Source organism: Ascaphus truei, chromosome 9 (genome assembly GCF_040206685.1).
Source record: "Ascaphus truei isolate aAscTru1 chromosome 9, aAscTru1.hap1, whole genome shotgun sequence".
Classification (NCBI taxonomy): Eukaryota; Metazoa; Chordata; class Amphibia; order Anura; family Ascaphidae; genus Ascaphus; species Ascaphus truei.
The window spans coordinates 59,302,866-59,317,359 of NC_134491.1; the positions used below are offsets into that span (position 1 = coordinate 59,302,866).

A 14,494-nucleotide genomic window follows, 5' to 3' on the forward strand; every position below is an offset into this window, starting at 1 on the left:
ATAATACAACATGAAGAAATCTGCAGTTTACAAATCACTAGGTCAACAATGTTAGCTTAGAATTGGATGTTGTTTCTTGTACATTACCACCACTTTGATACGTTATATATGCATCCAGAAGATGATGTAACTAATTACATCATGCACAGCCCTGCTTGTAGATTACTTTAAAGGGACCAGAGAGACTTCAAGATGTTTCCCCTTCAGTGGTGGCTATGCCAGAGATCACAAACATGCAGCTGTGTTGTAGACTTTAGGTGATGGAAACTCTATGGAGAGCCAAGTGGTACCATGACTAAGTGTCTTCCATTTATATGGGATGACATTGTTCTGACACTGTTGCAGACATGAAACTTTGACATTAAAACATTCAAGAGAAGCTGAAATTATAACGGTAGTTGATCCAGTGGAGAGAAGTAATTTTGAAATATATATTATTTAGTGCAATATGAAATGTCTACATGTCTAAATATTGATAATTACATCTAACAGTTGGCTTGGATTTTGTAGTAGTTATGTTATGTACCAACTGTTCTAGCTGACAAAATGAGCAATTTTAAGAGTTAAAGTTTACATAGCTGTAAAATTTGCACCCACTGTGTACTACATATAACTTGGCCTATTTCCCTTCCCAATGCTAAATAGTTTCTATGGGTATTCTATATCTCTGGCTCATAGAACACACCCAACATAACCATGCGTAATAAAAAAAGATGTGGTAGGATGTTGAAGATCTTTCACATGGCTTTCATTATGAGGAAACCACTTCCTTGGAATCCAGATGGGAAGCACATTTGTCCCATTAGGATGTGACATATGAAGACATGAGTTACTGTCCACCACTCAAGTTACTAACCTTACTAAAAGGCAGGCAGAAAAAACAAGAGCAAAAGAGGACCTTCTTTTTTGGAATACCTTTAAAAGTATAGTGAGGAGTTCTAATGGGCTTTCAATTCCGAATCTGTCTGCACAATTCGGTAATCTTGTCTACTTGGAGTTACTTGGGTGGGCAATTCTTTGTTCAACCAGCACCAAGAGAGATTATGGCCACCTTAGAAACACAATTCTGATTTGTCTGCTCGATTCCTGCAGTCCAATATTATCTGTGGGTTCCTAGATACTGTACCATCATAGTTTCTCATTGGTTTCAGAGAGGGCGACCATGAGTGGCCTTGGCCTCCTTGGTAAGAGTGAGAGCAGTAGCAGAGTATCTTAAGAATGATAGGTAATGATGTGGCAGGAACATGAAGTGATGGATGGGAGGGCTTGGGGGTGGGGGCAGTTAAAACCACTGAGAAAAGAGAGACGTAGTGAAAAGAAGAGTGAGCCCCTCCAAAGGACCATAGGATTCCTTCTTCACATTCTTGCAGTTCTCAGAAATCTCTAATCCTGATCTCTGATGAAAAACATATTGTGACTGAGGTTCCAGAAGCAACTCTGTCTCTGGGCCCTCCTTTTTTTGAATGGATGGAAGTAGTGGGTCCCTTGAGCTAATCTGCATTAATGTCAGTTCAAGGGACACCCTGCTTTCCAAGATACTTACCACGAAAGGCGCAGCTTGTTCTTCCTTGCATTTAAATATCCCGGTCACGCAGACCAATAGGAAGCCATAATGGATGATGTTGCTACGTGATGTGGGAGATTTAAACCTCCACCTTCCTGAAGTGGGCAGTATCGGCACTTCCTTCAGTGGTGAGATCTCGAGTTTCAGCCTTCAGTGGTGAGATTCCGAGTTTCACCCTTCAGTGGTGAGATCCCGAGTTTCACCCTTCAGTGGTGAGATCTCGAGGTTCAGCCTTCAGTGGTGAGATCTCAAGGTTCAGCCTTGAGTGGTAAGATCTTGAGTTTTAGCCTTCAGTGGTGAGATCTCGAATTTCAGCTCGGGCAATCCCCCTGCATTCCATCCTTGTAAAAACAGATGTCGGAATTCCACCTTTATTATATAACATGGGTGGGCAACTCCAGTCCTGAAGCATGTCAGGTTTTCAGGATATCCCTGCTTCAGCTTAAAACCAGAGACAGAACATGAAACACAGACAGAGCTCAGTGCACATCCAATGAAACGTATACACGGTACGGTGCCTAAATATATATATGTATAGATATCTTTTGAATAAAATGGTGTTTTAGTTTAACATTTTGGCCAAAGTGTTGTAAGCCCCTGAGCCACTACACGACAGACCACATCTCAAGGGTACCTAACACTATTATAAATTCTTAATAACCTGTGCATTACCAGGAAGAATGATTTATAATAAATCTGTCAAAATTAGTTGCAAAGTTCTAAGTCTGATTGAAGCTCTTATTAACCTGTACATTACCAGGAAAAGCACTCTGTATTAGATTTGTCACCATCATACTGCAAGCAAGCAAGATCCCCTGAGAGTGGGAGATGCAATGGAGTGAGCTTATAACCATTTAAAAGTGGGCGCAGGTGAGCTTCAAACTAGGAAGGAGAAGCCACTCTCCAATCAGCTAAGACCAGCTGAACAAGAATTGTAAAACATACAGTATGTTTTATCCCTGCTTCAGCACAGGTGGGGGCTCAGTCTTCAACCTGTTGGTGGCCCTTAAGGACTGGTTGCCGTCCCCTGCTATATAGACTTCCTGATTCCTTGCACAGTGCAGAGGCAAAAAAAAACATAATTCATGTATATTCGTGTATGTGCAAAATGACATAAAGATAGCCTAATTCTTCCTTCAAACCACATGGCCCATTGTAATAGTCCTTAATGAAAACATAACTCTCAAGTGATTGCCCTTCTAGGCCCATTTTACTTCTTGTTTTTAATGCAATAACTTTTAGCATGAGTTGGGTTATATCGCTAAGCAATAAAAACCTGAGAGGTAATATGGTAACATGACTCTTCAGAGCCTATTGCCAAATGGCCCACAGGGTATATATTTTACTTTGTCACTAATGTAACAACCTGCATGTCTTTGGTTGTCATAGTTTTGCAGGTCCCTTTGGTAGTGAAGAAAGTATTTCTACCGAGATTGGTTTATTTATTTTGGGAAACAGTTTGTTTTACTGCTGTGGAAAATGGCATGGTTTGCAAGGCAGTTTATTTTTATATGCTGCAACGTAAACTGTACTTCTGCGCTGCACAATATAGTTCATTTTAAGGTGCACTACAACGGTATCATTTAAGGCAGCCATAGCCTGGTATATATTATTTATTATCCTTCCTCCGGTTGTATTATGTTAGCCTGGACATGCAGCTGTAGCAAGATAACTGGTCAAAAAGGATATTTCCAGAACCCTGCCGAAAGTACAGAGAAAATTACATTTTGTAAAAGAAAGAGGGCCAATCCCAAAACTCGACTGTTGGTAATTTCAGATTAGACCAGTGTGTTTTTTTCCACAGGGATTCCCTGGACTTTCCTAAAGGGTTCCCTGCAGATTTCAGGTCATTCGAAAATCATAGCAAATACAGAAGAATTTACAATGCATCTGATCTCAAACGCGCTATTAGAGAGGGTTGGGGTTCCTTACAATGCATCTGATATCAGACGCGCTATTAGAGAGGGTTGGGGTTCCTTACAATGCATCTGATCTCAGACGCGCTATTAGAGAGGGTTGGGGTTCCTTACAATGCATCTGATCTCAGACGCGCTATTAGAGAGGGTTGGGGTTCCTTACAATGCATCTGATCTCAGACGCGCTATTAGAGAGGGTTGGGGTTCCTTACAATGCATCTGATCTCAGACGCGCTATTAGAGAGGGTTGGGGTTCCTTACAATGCATCTGATCTCAGACGCGCTATTAGAGAGGGTTGGGGTTCCTTACAATGCATCTGATCTCAGACGCGCTATTAGAGAGGGTTGGGGTTCCTTACAATGCATCTGATCTCAGACACGCTATTAGAGAGGGTTGGGGTTCCTTACAATGCATTTGATCTCAGACACGCTATTAGAGAGGGTTGGGGTTCCTTACAATGCATCTAATCTTAGATTCATTATTAGAGAGGGTTGTGGTTCCTTACAATGCATCTGATCTCAGACGTGCTATTAGAGAGGGTTGCAGTTCCTTACAATGCATCTGATCTCAGACGCGCTATTGGAGAGGGTTGGGGTTCCTTACAATGCATCTGATATCAGACGCGCTATTAGAGAGGGTTGGGGTTCCTTACAATGCATCTGATCTCAGACGCGCTATTAGAGAGGGTTGGGGTTCCTTACAATGCATCTAATCTCAGACGCGCTATTAGAGAGGGTTGGGGTTCCTTACAATGCATCTGATCTCAGACGTGCTATTAGAGAGGGTTGGGGTTCCTTACAATGCATCTGATCTCAGACACGCTATTAGAGAGGGTTGGGGTTCCTTACAATGCATTTGATCTCAGACACGCTATTAGAGAGGGTTGGGGTTCCTTACAATGCATCTAATCTTAGATTCATTATTAGAGAGGGTTGTGGTTCCTTACAATGCATCTGATCTCAGACGTGCTATTAGAGAGGGTTGCAGTTCCTTACAATGCATCTGATCTCAGACGCGCTATTGGAGAGGGTTGGGGTTCCTTACAATGCATCTGATATCAGACGCGCTATTAGAGAGGGTTGGGGTTCCTTACAATGCATCTGATCTCAGACGCGCTATTAGAGAGGGTTGGGGTTCCTTACAATGCATCTAATCTCAGACGCGCTATTAGAGAGGGTTGGGGTTCCTTACAATGCATCTGATCTCAGACGTGCTATTAGAGAGGGTTGGGGTTCCTTACAATGCATCTGATCTCAGACACGCTATTAGAGAGGGTTGGGGTTCCTTACAATGCATTTGATCTCAGACACGCTATTAGAGAGGGTTGGGGTTCCTTACAATGCATCTGATCTCAGACGCGCTATTAGAGAGGGTTGGGGTTCCTTACAATGCATCTAATCTTAGATTCATTATTAGAGAGGGTTGTGGTTCCTTACAATGCATCTGATCTCAGACGCGCTGGGTTGGGGTTGGGGTTCTACAGTATTTCACAATATAATTATAGGGTCCTTAACCAAATGAAGGTTAAAAAAACTTTGGATTAGCCAATAATAATTTTAATAAGAAATCTATGCCAAGACAAGGAAACACACTAGACTTTATTGTGTATTCTTTAACCCCAGAATGTGTAAACGAGCTTCACACAGTGTGGATACTTCCACATCCCGCACACAGTTTCAGTGCAGCAGGCTTTAGCATTCCTTCGCTGATATTCTGGCAAAGCATCCTTAGGTTTTTAAGTGCTTCGCTGTTGGTCCTTGTTAGAAATGACAGTTAAACCAACCACCCTCCTTTTAATTTAACATCATTCACACCCTGCATTAAGTCATCGGAGACGAGAGGGACCATGAGCAGACATAACCATAACAATCCTTTATGTCATGTTGGCTCACAATGCTCTGATTTTCCACAAAAATACTTTCTCCTCACCTTGCTATGTAAATTAACCTTTATCACACACCTTTAACCAGTTGATATACATTTATGGACACATTTAGAGCCATATTTACTAAGCCGTGCTATTTCACAAAACACTTTGCAGTGCTGGAAGACATTATAAGGCCCACTGACTAGAATGGGTTGTAAACTGTCTTCCAGTGCTAGAAGGTTTCTTGTGGAATAGCACTGCTTATCAAATAGGGCCGTCATCTCGGCAGAGCAATGTGTAGTAGCATTGTAGGGCTAAAGATCTCTGCACTACATAATGATGCAAAACTGTTCGGTCTTGTTGTGCAGTCAAGATCTGCAATTCAAGTATGCTGCCATTTGTAAAGCAGCAGTGCCACCTATCCAGCTATGTGTAATTAAGTGGCCCATTAGGTAACACTAGAGAAGGCCAACCCTCAATATTAGCAGTGATTGAAAATTCATCATACTCAGCTGGGCAGCAAGAGTCTGGCATTCTGAATAACGTTTTTCTGGGCTGTATCTCATTTCCTGCTAAGGTGAGAGGAATCAATGCAATCCAGTTATGATGGCCACGTGCAGTGTTCCCTACTCAACCACTAACATATCTCAACTGATGATGCTGTCTTGTTACTGAAGTGATGCTCTACCAGCAAACAGAATCATAGAAAGAATTCACCTGTAAGAAGTGATCATTGATCCTTAAAGTTTATCAGACCAATCAGCAAGCTAGACCCACAAAGTTCAGTCAAATCCAAAACGAGACTTGACCTAAAACAGAAACGGACCTTACGTTCTCTGACTCAACATGGGATCCTTAAAACAACCGATATGCAAAATGCAAAGGCCGTACTGCATCGCATTAATGTGACGTCACATTATTGCAGCATAACGTTGCCTTATCTTCCAACGTGACGTTATGTCAGTTTAGGTGTCACTCCCGCCCAGACCCCAAAATAGGGCTTTTGTTGAAGTGGAGAGAAAGAGGAAAATGACCCTGGGGCAAAATGTTAAGTAATTTATAATAAGTCCACTGTAACTGTGACATCACACTGATCCAAACACTACAAAAGTCCTATTTCTTGATCCGGATAGGAGTAAAGCCAAATTTAGTTATGACCTAACATTAAACCCTAACTGACTTTAGTGGATATATGTGCATCATGTGCATGTCATTATCATTAAATGTATTTATTCTATTTTCTTTATGGGGGGAGGGACGGACATGGTTTAACATTGTTATTGTCCTTTATAATAATAACAGTATGTTCTTGTATAGCGCTGCTAGTTTTACATAGCGCTTTACGGAGACATTTTGCAGACACAGTCCCTGCCCCGTGGAGCTTACAACCTATGTTTTTGGTGCCCAAGGCACGGACCTGGCCAAGGTCACAAGGAGCCGACACCGGGAACTGAACAAGGATCCCCTGAAACTCAGTGCCAGTCAGTGTCTTTACTCACGGAGCCGCTCCATCTCCCAACCACCTTTGTGGACGCACCATTAGTCTTAGCATGATCAGTTAGGTTAACGCCACGTTAACAAGTGACTTCATGGATCTTTGTGGACCTGCTGAGCCTTAATGTTTTTTTCTGAACTGAACTTTTTGCCACATCGAGGACGTCCTCGTTCTTTAAGCTATGTCATGATCAATGAATTAATATTTATGGGAACATGATGTTACTGTAGCTGCCAGCTCATTTAAAAGTTACTAATGGAAAGTGAACAGAGCACTGTATGCAATAGAGATGACGTGCCTGTGATATTTGCTGATTTAATGCCTTACTTAAAAAGATCTCTTCTTGTCCTTTCCAACACAGAAATGTGATTCTCTGTTAAGGAGATATAAGTGTTTGAGATATTAAGTGGCCAGGAGATCAAATGAAGCTTTCCCCGGAGCCCATATCAATCTAACGGTTACCATGGTAACCGCAGACGCTAGAGCAGTACATGGTCTAGTGCAGGGACTTTGTTCACAAAATAATGATTCACTTACAAATGTGACTTTTTATTTTAGGTACTGGATCCCATTAGATCAGTGAATAAAATTAGATTAGAACCAACGCTAAAACCACCCTAACACCTGTCACTAGTTTTAAATACCTGGGCTTATGGTTTGACTCCCACTTAACATTCGGGATGCACATTGATACCCTGACAATCAAGACCTATGCCAAACTAGGGGTACTTTACAGGAACAAATCCTCCCTAAGTCTCCTGGTCAGAAAGCGTATTGCACAGCAGATGCTAATGCCAATTATTGACTATGGAGACATAGTATATGGCTCGGCTCCTCAAACCCGCCTTAGCAAACTTGACACCCTCTACAATTCAATTTGTCGTTTTGTTCTCCAATGCAACTACAACACACATCACTGCGAAATGCTCAAAGAACTAGATTGGTCATCACTAGAGTCTAGGTGCAAAGTTCACCTTTCCTGTCTCACCCTCAAATACTTTCTGGGCAAGCTACCCAGCTACCTGAACAAGCTCCTCACCCCTACCACATGCAGTACCTATCACCTGAGATCAGACTCCAAAAGACTATTCATGGTCCCAAAACTCAACAAAGTATCCGGACGTTCCTCCTTCTCCTTCCGTGCACCCCAAAACTGGAACAACCTACCAGAGACTCTCATATCCACCACCAGCTTAAGTTCTTTCAAATCTAAGGCTGTCTCACACTTTAATCTGGTCTGTAACTGTTTCATACGCTCATAATATATATTTTCTTTAACTGTGCATGCAATGTCTTGTATATAATGTACTAGCTGAGAGACCCGGCGTTGCCCGGGATGTAATGTTCCCGTTCCTCTCTCTCCTCCCCCCTCTCTCTGTTTGTCCCCCATTCACATCAATCCAGTCCCCCCCTCCCTCCATCCTTTACAGCTTCATGTAGCGTGTGTGCGTCAGTCACTGTGTGTTTGCTCGCGCGTCAGTGAGTCTGAGGCAGAAACACAAACACACACAGACTGACTGACGCACACACAGTCAGTGTGTGCCTCAGTCAGTGTGTGCGTGCGTCAGTCAGGCTTTGTGTGCGCGTCAGTCAGTGTGTGCGTGCGTGCGTCAAAGGGAGGGGGGGGCGTCAAAGGGAGGGGGGGGCGTCAAAGGGAGGGGGGGGGCGCCTCAAAGGCATGGATTCCTCCCCCTGCATTTCCTGCAGTGGACAGGAGGGGGGGGGCAGTGGACAGGAGGGGGGGGCAGTGGACAGGAGGGGGGGGCAGTGGACAGGAGGGAGGGGGCAGTGGACAGGAGGGGGGGGCAGTGGACAGGAGGGGGGGGCAGTGGACAGGAGGGGGGGGGCAGTGGACAGGAGGGGGGGGGCAGTGGACAGGAGGGGGGGCAGTGGACAGGAGGGGGGGGGCAGTGGACAGGAGGGGGGGGGCAGTGGACAGGAGGGGGGGGGCAGTGGACAGGAGGGGGGGGGCAGTGGACAGGAGGGGGGGGGGGGGCAGTGGACAGGAGGGGGGGGCAGTGGACAGGAGGGGGGGGGCAGTGGACAGGAGGGGGGGGGCAGTGGACAGGAGGGGGGGGGCAGTGGACAGGAGGGGGGGGGCAGTGGACAGGAGGGGGGGGGGCAGTGGACAGGAGGGGGGGGGCAGTGGACAGGAGGGGGGGGGGCAGTGGACAGGAGGGGGGGGGCAGTGGACAGGAGGGAGGGGGCAGTGGACAGGAGGGGGGGGGCAGTGGACAGGAGGGGGGGGGCAGTGGACAGGAGGGGGGCAGTGGACAGGAGGGGGGGGCAGTGGACAGGAGGGGGGGGCAGTGGACAGGAGGGGGGGCAGTGGACAGGAGGGGGGGGGCAGTGGACAGGAGGGGGGACAGGAGGGGGGACGCAGTGGACAGGAGGGGGGACGCAGTGGACAGGAGGGGGGACGCAGTGGACAGGAGGGGGGGGCAGTGGACAGGAGGGGGGGGGCAGTGGACAGGAGGGGGGGGGCAGTGGACAGGAGGGGGGGGCAGTGGATAGGAGGGGGGGGGCGGTGGACAGTGACACACACACACACACACACACACACACACACACACACACACACCTCAGTTGATGCGCCCTTTCTCAGTTCCGTTTGGCGCCGGAGGTGGGGGAGCGACACCTACCTGTACTTCCGGGCGCCGCCACCGTCTGACTCGGCGCCGCGAGGGAGGAAGGGGGTCCGCCATCTTACGCGCCGCGTGGCAGCTGCGGGAAGCGAGGTGATTTGGAGCGGGGAGGCGGGAAGCGAGGTGATTTGGAGCGGGGAGGGGTGATTTGGAGCGGGGAGAGGTGATTTGGAGCGGGGAGAGGTGATTTGGAGCGGGGAGAGGTGATTTGGAGCGGGGAGAGGTGATGCCGCTGGGGAGGGGGAAGAGGTGATGCCGCTGGGGAGGGGGAAGAGGTGATGCCGCTGGGGAGGGGGAAGAGGTGATGCCGCTGGGGAGGGGGGAAGAGGTGATGCCGCTGGGGAGGGGGAACAGGTGATGCCGCTGGGGAGGGGGAAGAGGTGATGCCGCTGGGGAGGGGGAAGAGGTGATGCCGCTGGGGAGGGGGAAGAGGTGATGCCGCTGGGGAGGGGGAAGAGGTGATGCCGCTGGGGAGGGGGAAAAGGTGATTTGGAGAGGGGAGAGGGTGTGTGTGTGTGTGTGTGTGTGTGTGTGTGTGTGTGTGTGTGTGTGTGTGTGTGTGTGTGTGTGTGTGTGTGTGTGTGTGTGTGTGTGTGTGTGTGTGTGTGTGTGTGTGTGTGTGTGTTTTATTTTTTTGGACCTTTGGCCCGTCACTCCGCCTCAGGCCAATGAGAGGTGTGGGGGGCGGGCCAAGGGGGTGGTGTGAGTGTGTGAGGCCAATGAGAGGTGTGCGGGGGCGGGCGGGCCAAGGGACCAATGAGATTGCCGCTAGGGACACCGGACATCCAGCAGGCAGGCATGCATGCAGGCAGGCAGGCAGGCAAACAAACATACAGTGCTTTCACTAATATAGTATAAGATACCTTGTTCATTTATGTAACTGTATTTGTAACCATGTATTATTTTGTTTTACTCTGTGCCCAGGACATACTTGAAAACGAGAGGTAACTCTCAATGTATTACTTCCTGGTAAAATATTTTATAAATAAATAATAACTAAAAGTGAGAGAGGGATTCTGATTTCTAAGAGGGTGATACCATGGAAGTCCATAGGAAAAATAGGTGAAAGAGGAAAAAGGAGGGCACATTGAGAAATATGTAGGGAGTTCCATGTTATCGCTCTCTTAGAAATGTCCATACAGTAGAGCAGGGGCGCGCAAACTTTTTTTGCCCCCCCCCCGCTTTTCCTTCTCTGTTGGCCGCCTCCATCCTTACCACGTGCGGCGTCAAATGACGTCGCGGGGTCGTGTGACGTCACGTCACCTGACCCCCGGCGTCATTTGATGCCACGTTGCCATGGTCATGCATGCTGAACCTGGCAGAATCCCGGTCAGTAGAGGTTGAAGAGGCCACGCGCGATCCCCCGGCATTTAATTTAAATGCCTCGGGGAAGAGCACAGGACCCCTGCAACCACCCGCGCCCCCCAACAAAAAATCCCCCCCAGTTTGCGCACTGCTGCAGTACAGTACCTATTCATCTTCTTTACATAAGTAAGAAATACTATATTTATGCATATGTCTTGTCGAGTACAGAAACAATGCCTAATTGGAGGCAGGAGGTAAGTCAAACGGCCCCTTGTGCTGGACCATTCCATCCTGACGTAGGATGTATAATGTTATTAGTGGTAAGATTAATATGAACAGGGGGAATGAGCGTTCCTGTGTCAGGAAGCAGGGCTCACGCAACACCTCCTTACCTGCTTCGGAGGTCGTTGCTGCCGCCCCTCTCTCCCCGCTGGCGTGTCCTCGGCGTGGGACTCGGCGATCTCACCTTACGCCGGTGCTTGCGTCCGCCATCTTGTCAGGGCGGGCGCAGGAGGATCTTACACAGTGCGCGCCTCCGGCAGTAATTTATTCACTCCTCCGGTCTTGTAGCCACGCCTCCCTTGTACAGCTGCAGCCCCGCTCCTGCTCTCACACTCCACAGCTGATCACAGGCAAGGATCACAGCCTGCACCAGTCACAAGGCACTCCATGGCACCCCCCCCCCCCCGCTCTGTCTCCTTCCCTGATTGGTCCCTCCACGTATATTACCCCTGTTCTCCCTGGGAATCATTTCTCTGCATAGCTTCTGCTAGTTGGGCTAGTATTCGTGTGTGCTCTTGTTCTTTGTGTACTTCAGGTGTGACCGGCTTGGCTTTCTACTCTTCCTCTGGCTCTGGACCCTGGCTTACTCTTCCCGACGCAGTCTCTCTCCGCCCTTCGATCTCGGCTTGCTCCTCTACCTCCCGGACCTCTGGCACCCTCGACCCCCGGCTACGGCAATCACCACAATACTTCTACCTCCGGACACGGCAAGTACCTTTGGTTCTCTTACTAAAGACTCCTGGCCTGGCAACTAATTACCACACTCCGGACATGCCCCTCTGCTGCGGGTGCGTGGTATTATACTTTCCACCTCAGTCTTGGGATGGGTCTGGTCTGTGGACAGCACTACCGTGACATTATGCAGAGCACAACCGACGCAGACCAGATCGAGACTGATGAACCTACCTTAGACCAAATTCTCTCGGCCCTGGTGGTACAGAACAAAACCATGTCCACCCAGATCTCTGACCTAGCTCAACGGCTAACCAACCTTTCTCTCCAGGGTGCACCACCTAGCGTTTCCTCCCCGTCTCAGCCCAGATCTCTTGGCACAGCCACACCCGAGACCAAGATACCCGCACCGAAACCCTACGCTGGCGATCCGCAGGCCTGCCGCAGATTCCTAAACCAGCGTGAGGTCCAATTCGAGATGGCGCTTCTTCAGTTCACCACGGGACGTAAGAAAGTGGCGTATGTGTACTCCCTCTTGACTGGTGGCGCCCTGGCGTGGGCTTCTCCGATTTGGGAATTACGGCCAGAGATAACCCAAGACTATGCTCTCTTTCGTCAGGAGTTTCAGCAGGTGTTTGACACTCCCGCACGCTAGGATATTGCCTCTTCTTCCCTTCTTCTTTTGTCACAGGGGCACCGTTCCGTGGCCAGATATGCTCTGGAATTCCGGACCCTAGCAGCTGAGACCCGTTGGAACCAGGAGGCACTCATCGCCGTCTTCTGGCAGGGGTTATCGGATACAGTAAAGGACGAACTCGCTGCTCATCCCAGGCAGGAGTGTTGGAGGAACTGATTGCTCAGGCTATTCGGATGGATCAGCGCCTCCAGGAGCGACGCTCCGAACGACAACGTCCTCGTTTTGTGCCTTTGGTCGCCCCCTTTCCTAGGTTTCTTCCGGTTCCAAGACCTCAGTCGTCCCAGTTCCCAGCCCTGGACCCTCTGGAGCCCATGCAACTAGGGACTTAATAGACCCGGCCACCGATACAACAACTCCGAAGGGACCGTGGGCTGTGCTTCTATTGCGGATCCCCTGGACACCCGATTCGGAATTGTCCCCTGCGTCCGGGAAACGACTCCACCCAGTGAGTACAAAGGGGCTCTCCCTGGGTGCCATTTCTCCTTGCCCCCTTTCCAGTGACAAGCTCCCCAAGAAGCTTTTCATTCTGGTTACTCTTTCGGGCCCTTCATTCTGCGCCTCTGCGGCCCCCTTTGTTGATTCCGGGGCAGGTGGGAACCCATCGGACCAGAAGGGATCAACGGTTGACCCTTGAACCCGGCCTTCATTTCTCTCGAGACGATTCCCCTCACCTTATCTTCCACCGATAGCCACACTGAAACCCTTACGTTGGAGTTACTCATCTCTAGCCCCATTCCTCCCATCTGACAGTTAAGGACTCAATTTTATCTCTGTGTGTTATTTAGAGTTGGTAGCTGGCTCACCCAGCCAACATTGCAGATAGGGATATACATGCGAGTTAGACTCCTGACAGGAGTAGATGTTTTCTTTATATATGCATTTGTGGTTTTTATATGTATTTTGTGGGGTTTTATATGTATTTTATATGTATTTGGGGGTTGCTTGTTATATTATAATACATTAAAAGTGTAATTTAGAGGGTTTTTTTTTCTCTTAAATGCTACAAGTATTTTCTCATAGTACAGAACTGATTTATTTTTAAAAAAAATTAAAAAAACACGAAGGATATTGCTTGGTCTGCAACTTTTAGCGAATCTGCTGATTTTAGAGTATATCGCAAATGACTATATTAAGCACGATTGCAGTGCACATTGATTTAATGCATGACAATTTGCTTTCACAAGGTTGCAATTTTTTTTCCCAGCTGAAAAATTGCCCATTTTGTCCGGTTCACGACCTTGGGTGGAAGTTTCGCACATCGCTAACACAGTGGAAATACAAACACGTATTATAGCTATGAAAGAGATGTGATCATTTGGACTTTGTAATAAGCATGGATCCCTTTTAGTAACCTGTCTACATTTTTCCTTTGAACAAGGTACGTTACACATTTTTGTATGATCTGTAGTAAGCAGGAATACATCTTTCTAACACGGAAAATCCATGGGGAATCATTAACAGTCTTATCTTGATATTTTGGTAGCAGGAGACTTTAGGAGGAGTGGAGCAAGGATTTTTTAATTGTGCCTCAGGCCTAATTCTGCATATACATAACATCAGTTTCATCGTTCAGAACTTGTCCATTTTGATCATTCATGATGCAAAACCCAAACTCGTGTGTCAGAAAACATGTCAAAGCTTTTGAGTGCCGGATTCTTTTACGACCTACAGCTGACCTTGCTCTGCTCTAGTACTTAAGAGATTTTTTTTTTTATGCTGCTAATTAAAATTTGTTCACACACCAAGTTTGGAACTCCCTGCCAACCAGACATACCTAGACACAGCTGAAGTTTTATTTCCCAAAGGCATTAAACTGGTCTGAACAAACAGCTTCCATCCACTTTGAGTCTAAAAATTCTTTGTCTTTGGGTGAACACACTGACAGATGTTAGTTCTTCAAACCACTGCTTTGTGGCATTTCCCAAGATTTAGCCAATGTAACAATTTGGACTGTTGTGAACACACCCCTATTCCGGGCCAAGGAAACCGCAAAAGCAGAAATGTAAGCTCCTCTTTTTGTCATTGTTTGATATTTTTCAGATTTATTTTG

At 47.4% G+C, this 14,494-nt stretch overlaps 1 protein-coding gene across 1 annotated transcript; it reads left to right on the forward strand.

Annotated features, from left to right (window-relative positions):
* The first annotated feature begins 11,934 nt into the window (after positions 1 to 11,934).
* Positions 11,935 to 12,402, forward strand: LOC142503250 (protein LDOC1-like). Its single transcript, XM_075615411.1, has one exon. It carries the CDS (start codon positions 11,935 to 11,937, stop codon positions 12,400 to 12,402), a length of 468 nt encoding a protein of 155 aa, XP_075471526.1.
* Positions 12,403 to 14,494: the final 2,092 nt, after the last annotated feature.

What these genes read in the sequence shown, in the direction of transcription:
- LOC142503250 (XM_075615411.1), top strand. Translation starts at nt 11,935, where the DNA reads ATGCAGAGCACAACCGACGCAGACCAGATCGAGACTGATGAACCTACC.